This window comes from Lepisma saccharinum, chromosome 4, assembly GCF_977018435.1.
Source record: "Lepisma saccharinum chromosome 4, izLepSacc3.1, whole genome shotgun sequence".
Lineage (NCBI taxonomy): Eukaryota > Metazoa > Arthropoda > Insecta > Zygentoma > Lepismatidae > Lepisma > Lepisma saccharinum.
Genome location: NC_139232.1, coordinates 99,944,001 through 99,964,834, shown reverse-complemented (window position 1 = coordinate 99,964,834; position 20,834 = coordinate 99,944,001). Strand labels below are relative to the sequence as shown.

Genomic DNA, 20,834 nt, shown 5'->3' with positions numbered 1-20,834 from the left:
TGTTTGAGCTACGAGAAAACTGTTGAATATCTACGGAAATGTAATTTTAATCTTAGTTTCCAATGCAGAACAGGCAGTCCTTGTGGGATGAAAGTCGCTTCCGACAGCTGGTGAAAATTATGAAGTATAACCACATAACTCTGTCCTTTAACCATGAGGCGCTCCTTAATGAATATGCATATGTCGTGCGTTGTTAATTGTTGATCTCTGTGTCGACGACGCCCACAGACGGCGAAAGCTCCAATGGTTTCCAAGCAAGAGTAAATGCATAACTGTAGGGTTCCGTCTTTACCTTGTTTAGGTGCGTCACTGTGTTTATCTACACGTCCCCAAATTCTAAGCGGATGGAATTGTTCAGATTTTCGAGTATCACATCACAGCGGGTTTTCGAAAGGATGTGAATTTTCGAAAACGACTTGGCTACAGTCCGCGACCTGCATGTACAAAACTTGCGTGGGTTTCACATGTATACATTAGTCGAATCCAGCGGTCTCGATGGCCGAGATTGTTAAGTGGTGGACGATCTCGCCACCGACATTTTCAGGTTCGGGTCCCGTCTTAGAAATCGTGTCCTTTCATCAGTTTCACCAGTATTCAGAGTCTCGTTCCTGTTGTCGCGATTGTCTAAAAGAGGAAGGAAATGCATGAAAATGAATACACACATACAGTAGTTGAATCATGTAGGTGCATACAGATTTATCAACGCAATTTTTTGTGCTATTTTTGGGTTATCAAAAGCTATGGGGTAAGCTTGTGATTCGAACTGCATTTTAGCATTAGAACTTCCTTGAATACATAAATATATAAATACTAAGTCAGATGGTCCTAGCGTCCATTCACGGTGGTTGTTTCGTTGGTTGTTTTGACCTGCACGTTTGTGTATCCGAAGTTTGACGAAAAAAGAAACCTCTATCGAAGTCAACGTGTTAGTTTTGGAGCTAAGTTTACAAAGCACTCTTTAAATACTTAACTGCGCAAAACATGCGATTGTTAATCATCCTGGCCTCTTTGCATAATGCATAGTGAGTGTCAACTAAGAGAGCCGACGTCTTAATGCTTCATGTTCTTCGCTCGGAATTAGACTTGTCTTTCTCTGCTGCTTTCCAAAGTTGTTTTTCCGTTTCTTACCTTGCAATTTGCAGTGGGGTGCTTAACAGTACAATGTCAGGGAAGAATGACAATAAGACAATTTCACTTTGAATGACGGAGCAATTTTTGGTCATCAAGGTTAATTTCATGGTTAAACACTTGATGTGGTGACCGTAAATGGCTTTTTCTCCTTGTACAACCAACGGCAGAAATCCTGTCTTTCTCTCTGCTTCTATTCTCCCTCTATGTCTGTGCATTTCTCTTGGTATTTCTTGCTTCTAGCTATCTCTCACACCACGTTTCTGTTACATCTCTTCCTCTTCATCTGTCTTATATAATTTCTTCCATCTCGAGATGTTTCCCTTTCCTACAACCTTTTATGTATCTGCGTGTCTAATTTCCTACTTGTCAGTGTTTCTATCCCCCCTGTATCCGGTGTTTTTCGTTTCTTCTCGTATGTGTCTGCCTCTTTTCTTTAATTTCTCTTCCTCGTTGAGTCTGTAATCTTAAGTGTTCCGCTGTTCCTTATTCTCTCGCTACATTTTCCCCCTCTGTTTCCTTTTCTATGTTCTTACCACATCTGTCCTGGTTTCTCTCTATCTCTCTCTCATACACATACACACACACACAAAAGCTCTTTTCTCCATTCTAAAATTATTCCTCCTCCCTCCCCTGTATTTCTCTGTTTACGTTATATTATCCTGGTCTATTTTCTTCCGTGCGCCTTTGTATTTACAAAAATGGGCTCTACAACTTGTTTATGTTATGTTCTGTGTTGCATTTTTTCATTTATTCCTGTATCCCACTTGAAACTGTAGGTTGTCTCGATTAGCCTTACTGTGAATAAAGTGGACTTAAAACACCAACTCAATCAATCAATCCATTTATTACTATATTCTGATAAGGTATTCATTTCTCAGTAGCTTTCGCAATTCGTATATTTTATGATTTGTTCGCCATACTCCATCCTGGGTACCCCTTCTATATCTGTGAATCTCAATCTCTCTCTCTCTCTCTCTCTCTCGTCTTTCTCTCTGTGTGTGCGTGTGTTCGCGCGCGTGTACACTTTTCTCATTTTCTTTGTGTGTGTGTCTCTCTCTGTCATATGCACGAATACAATTTTGGCCAGATTTAATAGTTCTTTCGGCATCTTTTCGTAAGGAAATTGGAAGATAGAAGCAATTTTGTATGCTTTAGGTGACGCATGTATGACTTCGAAGTGCACTCTGTTCATGGACAGTGTTATCTCGAATTCCTCGGAAGCCAAATGGCGTGACCGAAAGTGGAGCAAACCGTCGGCAGAGATCATTTTTTTGCGTACCCAAGCCAGCGTGACGTGTTTCAGGCAAATCGCACACGTCTTGGGAACATCGGTATCCTTTGTATACAAAGTTTGATCATTGTTACGAAGAGCACCATTGACAAAAGATTGTTTTGTCCGTCACACCAGGTCTGGCTTTTCCATATCGTTAGCTGATTATTTCAGAGAACTTTACAGGAATGGGAGTAACTTGGGTTTTTTATTACTATGGCTAAGTCATAGGTTTCTCTTCAGTATCTTAATTTGTGAATATTCTGCCGAAATTTAGTGACTGCATCTATGCTCGGCTGGACCTTTGGCCAACGCCAGAAAAACATTTTCGAAATGTCCTCTCCTTTCCAGGAACCACTTTGTTACTCGTATTCCAAATCCTGAACATCTGTTTAGAATTTCTTCTATGACACTCTCGTGAATGTTCGTGATGTTTGCTTTCGATGTTGTCTAGAGATTCGAAATAGTTCAATAGTCTTACATACCCATGAAACTCATGCGAGTATCTAGTCAGCAGCGAAAGCAACCCACACGTAGATTCACGAGAGTGCTCAAGACGGAATTCTAAGCAGATGTAATTGTTCAGAACTTATAATATCAAAGCGAATTTTAAAATGCAGATGAAATTTCGAGAACTTCTTCGCTGGCGTAGGCCATAGGTCCAGCGGAGCCTTAATGAATAACTGTGTACCGAGTACAGAGGAGTGCTGAAGGATTGCTAATAGCCAAAGTGATAAAACAGAGGTCACTTTGTAGGTGATGTATTGATAAGTTACCGTGGAACCACGTTTCACTTATTGCTGGGCTCAAGCAAACATTCCCACACCTACCTAATTCCACTTCGAGTACTACTTTTACATACGCTTGTCTGAATATAGCAGAGGCAAAGTTGAAATCACGTTGCCTCACCTTTATCTAAAAGGTACAAGTTTTTTGAGTCATATTGCCTTTTTCTCTCCCATGGAGTAGCATTTTGGAAGCACGTAAACAAAGGGCTCATTATTTTTGACGGCGACAGTGTAATGCATATCAAGTTAAATTTTTCTATCATGTAAAGTATTCTGCATATTATAAAATTTCCAGCCAGTATGTCTCAATGGACTTCATTTGTTTCATCCATCGGCGTTCCGTCATATTCTTCTGCGAAATGCAGCCGTGCCTGCTAGAGCAGAACTTAACGTGACCTAACTGGTCTGCTACTTTTGTTATTGGATAGTATGCCGAGGTAAATTGCCATGCGGTCGAAGTGAAGACGCTTTGAGATTTTCAATTATCCTCGCAGGTTCTTATTGTAAGCCTTTGAGGCTTTATTAATGGCAGAAACCTAAATGGTAGGTAATTTGTACGCTACGTACGTGTCAGAATTCAGGTAACTGCTAAGCGAGGACCAGGAATTGCCACATAACTGTGCTCTAAATAGTTTCGCTTCAATTTTTTAAAGTAATTTGATCGAATTTCTGTTCGTGGAGCAAGTTCATGTCGAACTTTCAACTACTGTTTTTTTTAATCGAATAACATTGGTAAAAAGTTCAATCTCGTTTTCAATATGATTCAACACCCACTGTTCACATACAAGGAACAAGAAATAGTGTCTGCGTACAGTAATTGTGTTGTAATTGTTTCATATTTTTCTTTATGAGAAGTATTTTAAATACGACGCTTCAGATTTAAATGATTACCTAACCGAGATTCAAAAAATGGTTTTATTTTGCTAATAGTTTAATTTGATTTTTGTTATTTAACGTCGCTCTTCCGCCACTTTTGGTTAAGCGCAACGATGAGGATGACTGATGATACCATAAAATTTATGAAGTGGCACTCACAAACTACTCCCATTCAGGCCGGGATTCGAACCTGGGAACGATGGCGGCGTATAGGATGGTAATATAGGTGGTCAGTTTGAAGTGGGATCTGAGCCACTGTGCACTGGGCCTCCACTGGGAATCAAACTGTTAATTACAAGGCGACATCGCTTACCACTCCTCACAAGTAGACGAGAAGCAGAGCAAGAGTTTTTTTTGTTGTATAGTGGAACCATAGGCAAAAATGATCTGCGCAGAACCGCGTGTCCTGTGCATCTTAACTCGCGCGGTTTGGGGAGGGGTATAGTGGAGCATGCTTCCTTATGGCCCGAGTTGAATGAATGAATGGATGGAAGGGAAGATGCGCGAAGGCTTTTGGCTGAAGGTTTGTTTTAATTTGATGTTTATCGGGCCTCCCATATCAGCAGCGCTGTTAGAGTTGACGAGCTGTAGCTTTGCGGGTGACCTTGGCTACTCCGCGCAGTGTGTGTGTGTGAGATACGTTTATGTAGTTGCACCTACTCGCCCGTTGGGTGGTCGACAGCAAGGACAGAACGCAAGGATAATGACGTGCAGCCGGTAGCTCCTCCACTTTGCTACTGCGCAGCCGGTAGCGCCTCTACTTTGCTACTGCGCAGCCGGGCTTGGGCAGAGTTCACCCGCAAAGATACAGCTCGTCAACTCGAGTAGTGGTGAAAAGCAGGGTTGTTGTTAATGTCCAAGAATTGTTAAAAAGTGTCAATTTCGGTCCGGGAGAGAAAATCACTAAACGTAAAAGGGTTCTGCACCGTAAAGAACCGTTTTATCATTAAATTATTTCTATTCGGTCCCGGATCCTTTTTCAGGATCAATTTAAATACGGTCTAAGTTCGAAACGAAACAATACACAACTTGGACGGAATTTAAATTGCGCGAGAAGAAAGGTTCCGATCCTCTTACGGAACCCATTATAATTTGTGGGTTCCTGGACCTTTAGGAAGGCTGGTGGTGAGTCGAATTTGTAATTAGTTGAACATTATTGAAGGGGAGAAAATTTTCTCCAAAATCAAAACTCGCGTGGAAGGAGAAAAAACTTCAAGATTGAGAACAACGACGAAGACTCCAAACGCAGCTGTTTGGAAAATGCAAGCTTTCGTTTCGAATTGAAACTCCCCTGATGAACACGCACGTAAACTTGCATGAGGAAACCAGTCACATCTGTCCCAATTTTCACCCCATCTGGCCCAGTTTCCAGCGCCAGGTGTGTGCCCAGTGGACAACTTACCTTAGGGTTTCAGCACGAGAACGGCCATAAAGAGCCCGAAGAAAGCACACTCCTGGGGGACATCATGCTACGTACCTGGCTGCACACGAGAGCGTTTCCTCGTCCGCGGGTGTGTCACTAACCCTTTAAGGATCTTCTTCCCCTTCACAAAAGGTGAATGGAGGGTCTTTTTTTCCATGTCTGCACCCAGGCGAAGCGTGAACAGGGCTTTTGTTGTTTTGTTACCGTCAGCCACCTGCCGGCTTCAACGTTGGAGACCGGACTCCCCCCTCCCCCTGTGTTTTTTTAGTATGAAGGTTGTAATATTTCGTCTGCCAGAACATTGTTGCCTTGGTTGAAATTCACCAACGTATCTTGAGAATTAGAGGTTTTGGTAGCATGTCCTTATGAATCCCAATATTTCTGCCCTTATGTTGAGAAGCTACGACGTCCGAGCTCCCAAGTTCGAATCGTGGACAATGCGTTGAAGTGTTTTTGTCCAATCATCAATCACCTTGTTCTTGGCGATTAACTTGGAGAGGCGGAAATGTGACTTAAAATTACTAGAATATACACTAATTAACTCTATGAAAACTTTAAACAAGTCCGCTCTGTGATGCGTTCATCTTTGATGGAATTTAACATGTTTAAATTAATTGATTCTTAATGAGTCAGTAGACTCTAATTCATTAATCTCAAAGTTCATGTTATAATTTCAACGTACACTGTAAAGATCACCATTTCATTTTGATTTGACTTACGTCCAAATCCCAAAGCCTTTCTAAATTACGACTGTGCAGGCTCATAATATTCTTCGGATCCCGCGAAAGTGATTGCAAAGGTTTTGCATATAATTCTCTTAGAGAATATTAAAACTGTAAATTACGTGAAGGTATGATAATTTTTTTAAAATATAAATAAAGTATCGCGAAGGAAAGTAAATCTTCCATTGTGGTGATATGATAATCGCGTAAAAAACTCTAGTTGGTGTGATGTTTACACCGAACCCATAGGAATGTAAATTGGAGGTTTCTTATGTTTTATAGATAACTTGGTTCATAAGGTTTGCATTGTTACATATGCATATATTTTGTAATTATTTCGCATAAGAGATTGTTATAACTGTTGCGCCGAGTTATTCAATATCAATATATTTACCCAACTTTCTCTTTCTTCATCAAGACAATCCTCTGCTTTAAACTAAACACATGAACGGCAACGCCACGACTAGAACAATTTTGGATACAGGATGGAGTAGTGGTAACACAGTTGCCTTATAATCAAGGGGTCTTGGGTTCGATTCTCAGTACAGTGGTTCCGATCCCACGTTAAACTCTAGGTTCCAGTTCCTATTAGCTTATCTGAGGATAAAAGTTTACCTAAAACATTTTTATATGCAACCTCAGATACTCTCTGGGTGTGTAGATATACGTACGTATATGCAAATTTAGTCCCTCAGACTCATCGACCTAGATAGTACGTCCTTGTCATTGCATGCTGACGGAGGATTGTTGGAGATGGGTGTCATTTGCGGAGAATTAGGGATTTCGTGCAGTTGATCCACATTGACCACCACACAAACTACGATGCCTAGCATTCAAAATTGCCAACGTAATAGTAACTACCTGGAACTAATGTGTGCTGGACGACCTGTCAAAACTTTAGAGAAATTCGTCATCCAGCGTCCCCCGAGCGCAATGCCCTCGTTGGATCACAAATTGAATCGAGATGAAAATGAAATTTCGGGTTCTCGCAGGTCTATTTGCCGCAGTAACCTTTCCGAAACCCGCAGGCTAATGGCATTGTTTCGAATTGCTGTTGCTTCGGTTGTACCATCTGTATTGATTTACTTAAGTATGTAGGTCAAATATGCGTGCATATGCATTGAGCTTTCTGATCTGCTCGCCCCCAATCACTTTACATTATATTTCTGTATGATCCTGAGTTCTTACGGTCTGGGATTCCCAAAATGCCCTGGATATTGACCTGCGATTAGAGCTACTTTCTCATCATCACTGTTCTTATTACTTGTTAGTCGATAAGACATGATGTTCAATTAATTAATATCCCAGCAGTATAACCAAGGGTAAAATCAGCTCGAAAAATTGAGTGTACAATTGCAGGAACCATGTCAGAACTGTTTTTTTTTATTTTTTATATACTACTTATTTCAACGAATATTTTTTTCTTGTGTTTGTGTGCGTGTAGTATGTGAGACCCCACAACGTAAACTTAATAACTAAAATTTCCCACTAACTTTTGAACAGTTTTCTTGGAGTTGTGTAAAAATTAATAACGCAATGGAATAAATAATGCAGTGCAGTATATTAAAGGTATGAAATGTTGAAAAATGAAGAAGAATAGTTGATCGAGTATTCATTCATGTATCTCGTGAAAGATCATCCCAAGGATATAATGATAATGTGAAAATAAGAAGTTTGTAATCAATTTATAAATATTTTATTAATATTTATACTGTTCAGTTTATATCAACGTCCTGAACCCTCCTTCCTACAAAAGAATTCCGCGATTCTACTGAGTACTTACCTATATTTGATTTGATTCGTGTTACTCGTATTTAGAGTCGCTTTTCTTCCACTTTCGACTAATCGCGACGACGAGGATGAGAGATATGATGACATTGATGAAGGGACACTCACAAAGAATATCCATGCCCAGGAGTACTTCCCTATAAGATGAATATATGTTGTAAATCAAGATTAGTGGGTTAAATCGCCGGTGAGAGTATACTTCAGTAACTCTGGTTGACGTGGGTACGTCGAGTGGTCGACTCAACATAATCGAAATGGCATAGAGAAGCAGAAAAGTGACGAAAAGCAAGGAAAATATAGAGGAGAGGTATTGCATCATTTTGTCTTTCATCCTCATCGTCGCGATTAACCTAGAAAAGTAGAAAACAACGTAAAAAAACAAAATTGGAAACATAAATCTGGCCCCTCTTCAACAACGAGTCTCTGTTATTCTACAAGAACATAATGTATGGATGAGTAGTGAACTTTTGAAGCAGGTGACGAAATCAGATTCCGGCTCAAGTCTGCTGATACACTGACCGTCATACCACAGATTTATCTGTGGTCATACTGTAGAAACCAGCAACAAACAGTTCTTTAGTGGGAATGGATATTGAAATCCAATATCCGAATCTTCAAAGATTCGAAACGGCTCATGATGATCGAATGGATACAAACAGATCTTCGGTTCATTGAATCTGCCAGTGTGAAGACATGGTTGACGAAGTTTTATGGAACTGGCGACAGTTTCCTCTTGACGGCGGTTGATAAGATCAGTTTACAGAGGTTCCTCCCGACTGCGAAGTGTCTGCATGCAAGGATTTCTAGTGAATTAATTTGATCGCGCCGCGAAACAACTTCATACACATTGCATTCCCTTGCTTTCTAACTGGTTCTACAAGTCGAAGTTACTCGACCGTGCCAGCAAGCTAGTTCCAGTATACTCTTCCTTTTCAGTTGGTTCTGTGAGTCATACTTTGCTAATTAACTGGATGCCTCTCGGTTTACTCGTTCACAAGTTCATTTATTGCAAGACATGTATTGTACGGCGAGAACATCGTCAAATCTTGAACACACACTGCGTGAGGCTTTTCATTGTAATAAGTTGATGAATATATTTGACATAAGTATTATAGACAATTTCCAAATCTACTTCTGCTCCAAGATCATGTTAACCAGTGCCTGTCTTCTTGAATGTACGGATAAGTACTTCTGCCTGTTTTAATGTGACACTTCATCTTAATTACATTAGGAACGTGTTCTCTCTAGAGCCAGGTGTCAGTTTTCCTCGCCTGGTTTTTCACGAAATCCCTATAGAAAGTTTTGCTTAAATCATACGTGATTTCTCAACATGATGAGAAACTCATGAAGCCTTAAGCCCATATCTCACCTCACGAAGCTAGATTTCGTACTAGAACGCCTTTTTTAACCTCTGAACTAGATACACCCAACGACAAAAGAAATAGGTGAATTATCTATCATCATTTTCAGCTAGTCTGTTTCCAACATTGTGGTGGTCTTTAATTGAAATAAAAACTTTAATAAGCTGATGATAGCTTCTGCTTCACATCAACAGAGTTCCATATATTTAAAAAAAAAACTCAGGAGGTAGAATATAAAACAACTAAAATAGTGATGAACAATTTGCCTACTATTATCTTTGCTGTTGGCTGTACCAGGCTCGCTTCGTAGCTCTGTGCTAGGAGCAACCCTGCGCAAGTTCCAATATACAATGTAATTGGCAACTGCATAAGCAAAATGTACACCCAACGGCAAAAGAAATAGTAGGCAAATTGTCCTTCACTATTTTCATTCAGTCCGTTCTCCACAATGTGATGATCATGAATTGAAGTAAAAGCGTCAATAGGCAGAGGACAGCATCTGCTTTGTATCAACAGAAATTCATTCCTTAAAACAACACAGGGTGTGTTGCCTACTATTATCTTTGCCGTTGACTTTACCACTTGACAAATTTATCAGCCAATTACTGTTGAAGACGGGGAAAGAAGTTTGGAACCAATAAGGAAAAGAAGAATACCGTTGACACTTTTGAAAAATCGTAGCAATATATATATATTCAGAACAGATTTTATCTCACGCAGATTAATTATAATTCAAGATAGAAGCTGCAACCGTTCCTGTCATGTTTTCGATCTACGTATTCGCAGTGTCTGGCGCAACTGGCTGTAGTTGTGGCAAAATTCAGATCCTCTTTGGAATTTGAAACTGGTAGATCCTTTTTTAGCCAATGTAGTCATTTATCGGGGAAAAAATGAGTTCGAATTACTTCCTGCTTGTTTTACTTCGCATAATTACACCGTCGTTTACCAGAGGTTTATCCTTCCATCTGGGGTTGTGAATTCATATTTAGTGGGGTGTAAGGGTATATTTTGAGCCAAGATGGCCATAGATTGGCCCTTTGTGAAAAATTTTAGGGGACGATAAACGTAATTATGCCGAAGAAGTGGATTAAAGTAAAAATAAGACATTGTTCCAAAAATAAGCTTTTCGCACAAAGAATAAATTGTTGATCTCATGCCAATGTTCGGTTATTCTCTTAAGTGCAGTCAAGACTGAATAAATACAAGCGTAAGCGGTAATACTACTACGAGGTACTGTACTGGTAAAAACTTGTGACCCGTGTTTTTTGCAGACAACCCCCATTTTGAAATAGTGTGCATTTCATTTAAATGTGTGTACTTTCATATCTTAAGAATTTTTATATTAATTTATATTGATTCGAAAATTGTGCTAGTTGCCGAAATTTAGTTTATTCTTTCTTTATTCGCAGGTGTACCGTGGTGCTGTTCAACCCACGCAAAAGTAGGCAGTCGCACATTCTCAATGCGTCGAGGAAGACGATAACCTCGTTGGGTTTCTCGGCAGATGGGCGCTATCTGGTCACAGGAGAATGTGGCCACTTACCAAGCGTTCGAGTGTGGGATGCTCAAGATCACTCGCAAGTGGCTGAATTCCCCGGCCACAAGTATGGGATCAATTGCGTGGTAAGTACTCATTTCGTTGTGGATTCTGTCGTTTTGAGAGCGTAGTTGAGATTGCAGAACATGAAGTTTCACACACATACACAAAGTCTGTGTTAATCCGCTTTTAGATATTGAGCAAGTATCTGACTTACCTTTTTATATCCGGTGGCCGGCCCCCGTAGTACATCGCGCTACAACGCCAGGGGTCCCGGATTCGAACCCTGGCATGGATCTATGTGAGTGTCCATTCATCAGTTTCATCTTATCACTCACACCCATCTTCGCAAATTAGCCAAAAGAGGCACAAAAAGCAAAGTAAAATAATGCAAATCAATCAACCGTAAATCCGGATTATTTCCCTACTGCGGGTAGGACACCTTTGTAAGAGTAGGCCAAACACTTCAAAAGTATATCTAAATATGAAAAGAGAAATATCTAAAAAAAAATCTCCTTGCCCCTCGTATGTTTCGTTCCATTCGAATACTGTGTATATTGTTCTACGAAAGCAGTCTGATGGTAAAATAGTGGTAGGAAGATCAAAGAAGGAAGTGGGAGATTTGTGTGCTTGCAAGTTTCACATACGGTTATTGTTTATTTCAAGTAACGGCGACATTGGCGTAAGTATTGGACAAATCACGAATTTCTCGGCACGTATCGACGACAAGCGGAATCTTCAGGGTCCCGACGAGCGGGAAAGGTCAAGCTCCTTTGGCACCCTGCCTGCAGAATGGACAAAAGTTAATGATTGAGTTGGTGTTCTATATTTCTGTAACCACAGGGATGTCTTAACAGTGGTTTCTTCTAGCCATACCTGGTGGTACAGACATCTCTACAGTCAGATGCATAGATATTTCCTGTTTTCTCCCACTGAACTTGTCCACGGGGTGGATTGCACAGTACGTCTGCGTTAGCCCCGTTTTAGACGAAAACATTTTCCTTGCCATTTTTCTTAACACTTATGCCATGACCAAAATGCTACCGTGTAAAGTGAAAAATCTTGTTGCAAGAATAGAAGCTGTATTTCCATAGCATTTTTCGTAGCGTAACCAATCATAAGCGACCTGTAGGTCACGAGTGCAGTTATGGCGGCCGAGTGAGATGTAAACAATGTATCGCTTCAAATTTTTAAAGGCCGATAACTATTCAACCGAGAGGAATAACGTTTCCTGTAAAAAGGTATTAGGTACAAATCAATGGCGCTGCTTAAATACACACACTGTAATTTATAGCGTATACTGTACACATATGAAATAGTAAATTAGTTATGCGCGGCGTTGCTCCACAGACTCCTGTGACGTAGAGTAGACGCGTTTTTCCTGGTCGAACACTATTCTCAGATGTGTTTTATAAGAGAGAAGTTGGATTCATAGAAACCTAAAGAAAATGTGGCACTTACATGCCGAGTCTTATTATCCTCCTAAGAAAATTTCGCACACTTGACTTCTGTTGCTGCTCATCTGACATCACGGCTCCTTACCTCCAAGTTCCCCCAATTCGTTCGCACAGCAAGAACTCTAATCCGCCTGCAGCTTTGCTCTGGTTTCTTCTGCTGAAGTACATGGGAGATCAATATCAATATGGGTTTCCATGTAAGGGCTGGGCAATTCAATTTCCTAGAATGCAGCTGCATCCCGAGAGAAAGCTGTCTACGGGTATAAAAACGCCGTTTACGCCCAGACTGTAAAATGTAAGAGCTCATTGTGAAGGAAACGGATAAAGCCCTTTCTCGGGCTTGTGAAATCGAACGCAAATAATGATTTTTAAACCTTTGCCAAAGTTCATTTCGAGTCAATTTATGCACAGATGGACTTACTGGGACACAATTCAATGCGGGATGTGAACTAACGAAATGTTCCCCAGATGGGAATCACTCTTTGCAACTCATGTTTGCTAGGAAGCTCTCGGACTGAAGTGGCGACAAGAGTCACGTCGAAACGAAACTTCAGAATTAAATGCAACCTTTCGCACCGATGCACATGGCAATTTGCATATATCGCTTCTCGCGTTAACTCGGACTAGAGATACCCTTGTCACTTGCCACTTCGGTTTGAAAGCTCCCATAGCGTTAATTTCATGTTGTCGTAGATGTTAATTGTGTTGTGGTTAATATTATATGCATCCATAGAACTTGATATATTTTTAAAACTTTGCCTGTTTTAAATCCACAATAAGCTTGCTATTGTAACTTAATATGATGAAATTGACGAAGGGACACTCATGCCGGGATTCGAACCCAGATCCCTTGGTGTTGTAGCACACTATTCTGACTACTCCCCCACGGAAGTCGGCGTAAATATTTGGGAATATCACTTTGAGAAAGAGAGTTATTTCTGCAGTAATATTTGTTTGTGTAAGCATTGTCAAAATTTCCTCTTCTCTTATTCTGGAAAATAGAGATCGTGTAGATTTTAGACCGATTGCTTGTATTATTTGTAGCGTGCAAACAGCCAAGGGGTATTTATGCGGCTATATTCTGTCCTTCGGTGACAATGACCCGTATTTCAGAAACTACCAGAGCTACATAGACGAAATGTGGTGCATCAACAGACCTATCCTATGCCAATTTAATACGATAGCCTATACTCTAACTCGATCGATCAGTTCGTCCAAGAATCTGAAACATTGATTTGTGAAATTGATGCCCATGAAGATAGTGGCGAAAGAGCAGTGAACGCATCCTATGGTTTATAGCATTGGTATTGCATATTATGCTTTATTTGACAATTGGCATACATATGTTGTCTGCGAGGAAAATAGTTGCGCGTTTTCGCTAAAAGCTATTCCATAACACCAGTTTTCAACCTTTGTGACCTTGGCGCCCACCTCTTGGCCCGATCAAGCATAGATGACCCACTTACATAGAAAGGCTTTTGCAGCGAAGACGTCACTGGGACGCAGGTCGCCGTAGTATTATTCTCCTGACATGACTCACTTTATAATGTGTAACATTGCACCATGTGCGAGGTAGATTGCTGTTTTTGGACCTAATCATTTGAGCGCATCTTCCTATTTTTTCGTCACACGAGATGTTTGGATCCATTCGGATTCTACCACGCATCCGTACCACAGATAAAGATAGTGTCCATACTCTTAGACACGTTTTTGCTGCGAGTCGCGAAGTATGACTGATGGTCTCCACTCCTGTGGTTGTTCCAAGAGTGGGTAAATCACCGAATGAGTTGTTTCGAGACAGGTGAAATGCCAGTTTTCTGCTAATTGAACCCCGTATCCTTTGGTACTATTAATCACCGAACTGTCACACATCTACATAAATTCGTGTTAATGAAACTAATATTACAGAAGAATTAATCAATATTGTTCACTACAATATGTGATAGTCTCATACATTATAAGCATGACGTAGTTACTAATCTTGCCTTGAATCAACGGGTGTCGGGCTCGATCTCCGGCGGAGGCACATTGCACAGTGGTCCGGAACTCACTTTAAACTGTAGGTCCAGTGCAAATTGCTCTATCTGTGCACACAGTGTTCCTTGCTAGCTGAAGGGTATGGCGATCATCACTTCGACCACGGAATGTAAACCTAATTACAAATGGATTTATTGAAATTACCCAACACCTTTTCAGAAGTCACGAAAAAAGTGCTGCGGGCTACATTTCGGATATTGTTTTAATGGGTCTCAGGTTCGATATCCGGTGGAGGCACACATAGTGGTTCAGATTCAACTTTAAACTGTAGGTCCGGTCCCGATTAGCGTATCTGTGTATAAAGTGGACTTAAAGCAAAAACTCAGCTAAATGTTTCCGTTGTCAGTTAATGTAATTCATGTACCCGTATGTTTGTAATTGTGATAAGCACATGATACAGCTGGATAGTATTGCTTTCATCACTAATCAAAGATAGCTGTATTTGCCTTTAAAATAGTCAAAAATCACTGTATATCAAATAATACAGTATATAAAGAGTAGCTATCGTGCATGATATCTCTACATAATGTCTGAATGTGCGAACTTGAACATTTGTCGGTGCGTAGAGCGTTGCAGGATTTTAATGAAGCAACGAATCGCTTGTTGTTCGTGGGTCTTGAAGTGTATCTATATTGCAAGATGGCACGCAATTTATTCACCCGTGTGGGCTGTACCATGCGATAAGTGTGTAATATGAAATGAATGTTCTTTACGAGCTAGACATTATAGCAAGAAGTGCTGCAGAAAGTTTTTCTTATGCATACATTTACAGTTTCATATTTAATTGTTTTAGTTTCGTCGGAGTTAATTGTTAAAAACGTCAATCAAAAAATAACAGATATGTAAATTTGTGACTCGTACAGCCAACTGCAAAGATTATAGTAGATAATTTGTACAGCATAAGTCATACCTTTAATAATTTCACATGTTAACTAATTTCATTGGCTTTTCCACATCTCGTGTAGAACGAAAGTCAAAAATTGTTATCAGGCAGCTTTTTCCTTAGCCTATTTGTCATTTATTTTCCTTTGTAGTTAAACATAGGCTTTAATGTTTTAAATTCGTTTCGTGTTGTTTATAATGCAATAAGACCCTTCTTATGGTTCATAATAAATGCCTATTTTGAACATTCTTGCCTAAAATTATTTTTTTGGGAGTATTTGTTTCTGCTTGCTTCTACTTTCGCTACTTGAGGCCCTCTCTACAGTACACCGCTGAAGGTAATCGCTTGCCTTAAGTCGAACGGAAAACTCATCTCAGCACGGGTCCCTTTGTCAATTTTATATAATTGCAATTTATTCACTTTGTGATTCGCAGGCATGGTGGCAGACTTCCCATCTCACCACCAAAGTTCAGGGGTTCGAGTCCCTCCCTGTGGATTGGTGTTCCATGCGAGTCCCCCTTCATCGATTATATATCATCATCGGTGATCCTCGTCGTTGCGATTAGCCAAGGCCAGCAGAAGTGCTACGTAAAATAACAAGTGTACAATAACAAATCTTAGAGATTAGTCCAAGTAGCAAAAGAGGACAAAAAAATCAAGACAATGTATCGGAAAAATTCACGTCAGTAAGTGTAAATCTGAGAATTGTATTTTGGTGCCTATTATAGCCTGCTTGTTTTATCGATTTTAGTACCTTTAAATCCGCTCCCTAATTGTTATCGTAGAAACTCCATTCTGAGCAAGAGTAGGTATCCTGTAACTGAATTTTGTGCACTCACCGACGAAAATGTGTGTATATGCAATCCAGTAATCATATTTTTTCGTTCCATTTGTAAGTTGTGAAGTTAGTCTTGACAGCGGAAACGAAGCATTTTTGGAATACCTTGTTTACAATCATCAAACAGATGCAGAATTTGTAAACATAGAAGTCAGTTCCATTAATGGTGGAAGACCTCTCCGATAGCATAGTGGCTAGCACTGTAGCCTTTTAGTCATATGGTCCAGCCGGCCCCCGTGGCGGAGTGGTTAGCACATCGCGTTACGTCACCAGGGGTCCTGGGTTCGAATCCTGGCCTGGAAGTTTGTGAATGTCCATTCATCAATTCATCACTCATCCCCATACTTCGCAAATTACTAAAGTGGCACAAAAAGCGAAGTAAAATAAAGCAAAATCAATCAAACAATTAGTCATATGGTCCAGGTTCGATCTCCAATGGACGAGCGTTGCACATTGATTCGAATGTCTATAAACTGCAGGTCCAGCCCTGATTAGCCTACTTTGTCCAGCATAGGTACTTTTACTCGTAACTAGTCGTACAGAGGTCCGTAACGAGCCCCTTAGATCACGGAATTACGCTCCATGAGTAGTAATTTCACTTTAACAATATTCTGTTTCTTGACACCACATCTTGGAACGCATGTTCAGATGATCTCTTTTGGGGAAGTTGTGAAAACTGTTGGAACGTAGAGAGATTCCAGGAATTTGTGCGCTTGCGTGTGTTACGAGCAACACACCAGTTAACGTAGCGTGAAGACTTGTTTACAAACACAGGGTCCCAAGTCGGAGAGGGGAATCAGTGTTGGCAAATCCAGGCCATCGCGAAAGGGAATTCTATAGGATGGACGATAATGAAGTCAAAAGGGTAGTGAAGTAGGTAGCTGAATCGAAAGGAAGCTTCACTGGATGTTCCGTTTTAGGTTTAATTTAAACTTGCATTAATTTTTCATGCTCCCCCTTGCATGATAGCATATATACAGAAATAATTGGAGGGTTTCAACTTTCTGCAGCTCAAGAATGGTACAGTTTTAATAGTTATAATTGAAATATTACTATTTATTTATTATTAATAAACAATTCTAAATTATAACCAGTAAAACGTTTCTCCCTAAACAGTTTCAATATAAATATTAATTTGATACACTCCTACATTCATTATAATAACCATAACTACTTATATTTTCGTGTATATTTTTTTGTTAGGGTTAGGTTTTGATTTTTAAAAACTACTTTTTGCGTACTTCTTTGTGTGTGTGTGATGTTAACGTAACTTTAAAAATTTTTGCAGCCAATGTAGTGTTTTGACCAAGTTGAAGATATCATTTATTTGATTACACAATTGGTGCAAAATGTTTACTAAATCAATGGGAGAGATTTGGACCCCTTAAACCCTCCCCCTACATACGGCCGTGCTTCCTTGTTTTTCTGTTGTCATTTTTAGCATGAGTATCAATCCGTAGTTTTCATAAAATCCCCAGACTGTGATGAGTAAAGTACGTTCAGTGTTCCACTCTGTGTCTACTTGAGGTGAGTTCTGGATTCGAGTCCTTGCCACAATGTGCATATTTTTTCTTACTTTGCTTTCTGTCAGTTTTGGCTAGTCGCGGTGATGATGAGTAGGGAGACAAATTTATGGTAAATAAAAACTGAGGAGAGCGGTAAATAAAATGTTAGATCAGCGGTATATGCCAGCGGTGGAAAAAAAAAAATTGGCACACACTTTTTCATCATGAGAGGAAACAACATACAAGATTGATAAACTACTTCATTTTTATATACTGTACACATACAAAAGTACTTAGCTTTCCAACCAAAAAGAAACATCAACACAAAATCATTTCATTTCTAAATTGCATATTCGGGGGAAGAAAGGAATGCAACTTGACGGAGCGAAGTTTTCGAACTGAGATTATGTGCATGGGAAATCCCAATTTGCAGCGTCTTCCTGATGTGATCGAAGATAAAACGTTCTTCAGCTGCAAGTGGTAGGAAACTTTAGGCAAACGTTTCGTTACAAATATACAATTTGCGCGCACAACCTCGATTGCCGGTTTTTGCGTGTTTTCTATTTAATTTGATGATATTTCACGGTTATTTCGCGAGAAATCGTTCATTTCGTGGAAAAGCACACATTTCGTGGAAATGCGAAATGTAAAAAAAAAGATTCAATTTTGAACATTCTGCATTTAACTACACCCCCAATGATGAAATATGCATGAGTTTTATTCGCGAAGTAATGCGAATACATTCATACATACATTCGATCACATCAGGAAGACGCTGCAAATTGGGATTTCCCATGCACATAATCTCAGTTCGAAAACTTCGTTCCCTGTCAAACTGCATTCCTTTCCTGCCCCAAATGTCTACTCAACTTCCAGTTTCATTGAACTTGCTAGCTGTAGCAGCGATAAGATTAGTCTGTTCCCGCACATCAGGGGAAACAATAGTGACATTTGTGTTCAGTCATGAATGAATTTTGTTTATCATCAAGTGATATTTAACATGTGTTTGTGTATGTGCAGTAGTGATTATTTTATTTGTTGGACAGCAAGGATATCCTTTAAATACATACAATGAATAAATCACTTGAGATATGCAATTTAGAAATGAAGTGATTTTGTGTTGATGTTTTCTTTTTGGTTGGACAACTTAATACTTGTGTATGTGTACAGTATATAAAAATGAAGTAGTTTATCAATTTATAGGTCTTTTGTATGTTGTTTCCTCTCATAATGAAAAAGTGTGTGCATTTTTTTTCACCGCTGGTATATACCGCTGATCTAACATTTTATTTACCGCTCTCCTCAGTTTTTATTTACCATAAATTTGTCTCCCTAGTGATGAGTAATTAGATGAGGCTGATAAAAACACACTCGCAATGAACGTCCAGGCCAGGACTCCCAACTTGTAACCTTCAGTGGTGAGATAGTGAATCGTCAATTCAACCATTGAGACGTAAGATGTTCGTTCGTTTTTCCATCTGTTTAATCAACATCGCCACTATTAGAAGGGTAGAAAATCGACTTTAAATAACAAACAGTCGAAGTTTGGAGCAGTTTACATTTGGGGTGTTGAAAACCGTGCATATTGTGCAATTAATTCCCATATGGTCCGTAAACACAACACACTAGCGGATGTCACGCATACACATGAAGTGATTGAGCAGCCACGAGGTGTCATTTGATCAAACAGGTTGTTAGCGGTAGGTATTTGTTGTGTTTGAACTGACTGGCTGCATGGAATCAAATTTGTTCCTATTGGAATTGCGCATTCAATTGTCCACGCGTGTGGGAAGCCGCACCTTCGCATCTTCCAAGTCAAGGCCTACATCTTTGTGTGGGCTCTTACACTTGATATCCTCTGTCAGGTCTTCGTATAGGAGAGAAAGTACGACACCATCGATAGTTGTCCTCTAACTTCCAGATCAGGTTCACATTGAGAAACATGTCAAGTTTACATAATCACTCTCTTCCCACGATTTAAAAACGCTGCACAATTTGATGGTATTTTGTAATCTCTTTGGCCATCGATTCTTCTCCAAATTTAGCTTTGCTGTCGTAGGAATACCTATTGAGATAAAACAAGTCATCAAGATGAAAATGCATATGACTAGGAAATTATATTCTTATCTACAGGATAAGATAGGCAATATCAAAGTATGCACATCATAAATTCATGCCTTCAACGGTTCATTACACAATGCAAATTAAATGAAGGGGTACTCATTGTGCATAAGTTTTTTTTTTGTTTTTTTTAATAAGAATATTAATCAGAATGTTCATGATTATAGGAAAAACATTGAAGTCTACAGCAATCAATGCATGGCCCATGCATGGACATATTTTGTAAGGAAGGGGGCGTGGCAGTCCTCTCTGAACACTCTTTCGTTAGTTCACTTTCAAAACACTCTTCTTCAGTTTGTAATATGGTAAAATGATCTTTGGAATACCAGTTTGAAGAAAGCAAATTGAATCATTGATAAGACTTGACAATGCATCAATTCTATGGTGGTATGATCATTCTATATTATTTTTATATATACTTGCAAACCACAGTGTGTGAGTTTAACACACATTGCGTACTAATAATAGTTTTGTAATTCATCTCCCTGGTACACCTAACAAGTTTCACCAAACATACTCCTTTTTTATTTAACATCTACAAGATAGGAGCCAATTCATGACCATTTTGTAATAAACAAAACGTATCCTTTCATACCCCACCGGGCAGGATAAAGTACTACATTTTCTGCATAGCTATCGTATAATGTGTATGTACAATCAGTATCTTATAAACTGGCACAGCAGCAGGTTCCATTCTTAACTGGAACTTTTTTCAAGTGTTGTGTAGTTCTCTGTCACATGATCTGTCTGATAGCTTCCTAAACTTGTCCACGGGAAGTCGATGAAACGTCAAACATTGGAATCTTCAGGGAGGAGTCTTTCGCGTGGGAATTACGCAGCGAGGCATTGTGTTAACACGGAATAGGATTCACGAAATATAAACTGGTCATAGCTCCCTTTATTTCTCCAGAAAGTAATTGTTTTCTTCGTACGTTGACCGTTCCCAAGCCTAATTATATGGACGCAGAAATGGTTTTAATGCATATTTGCTGATTTAATTATGTATATACTTGCATGCATAATGATCCTTTTCGGTGGACATTACGTCGTGTATGTCCGAAATGCTTTCTTTCTGGCGTAAGCAGAGTACCTTCCAC

General features: G+C 39.6%; 1 protein-coding gene across 5 annotated transcripts in view; it reads left to right on the top strand.

Moving 5' to 3' along the window:
- Wdr62 (WD repeat domain 62) overlaps window positions 1-20,834 on the top strand; it is a 255,818-nt gene that overhangs the window by 181,005 nt on the left and 53,979 nt on the right. For all 5 annotated transcript variants that reach the window (XM_083120947.1, XM_083120945.1, XM_083120946.1 and 2 more), the window contains one exon: window positions 10,769-10,982. In XM_083120947.1, coding sequence (XP_082977073.1) covers window positions 10,769-10,982 — 214 coding nt within the window. The remainder of the gene's footprint in view (window positions 1-10,768; window positions 10,983-20,834) is intronic.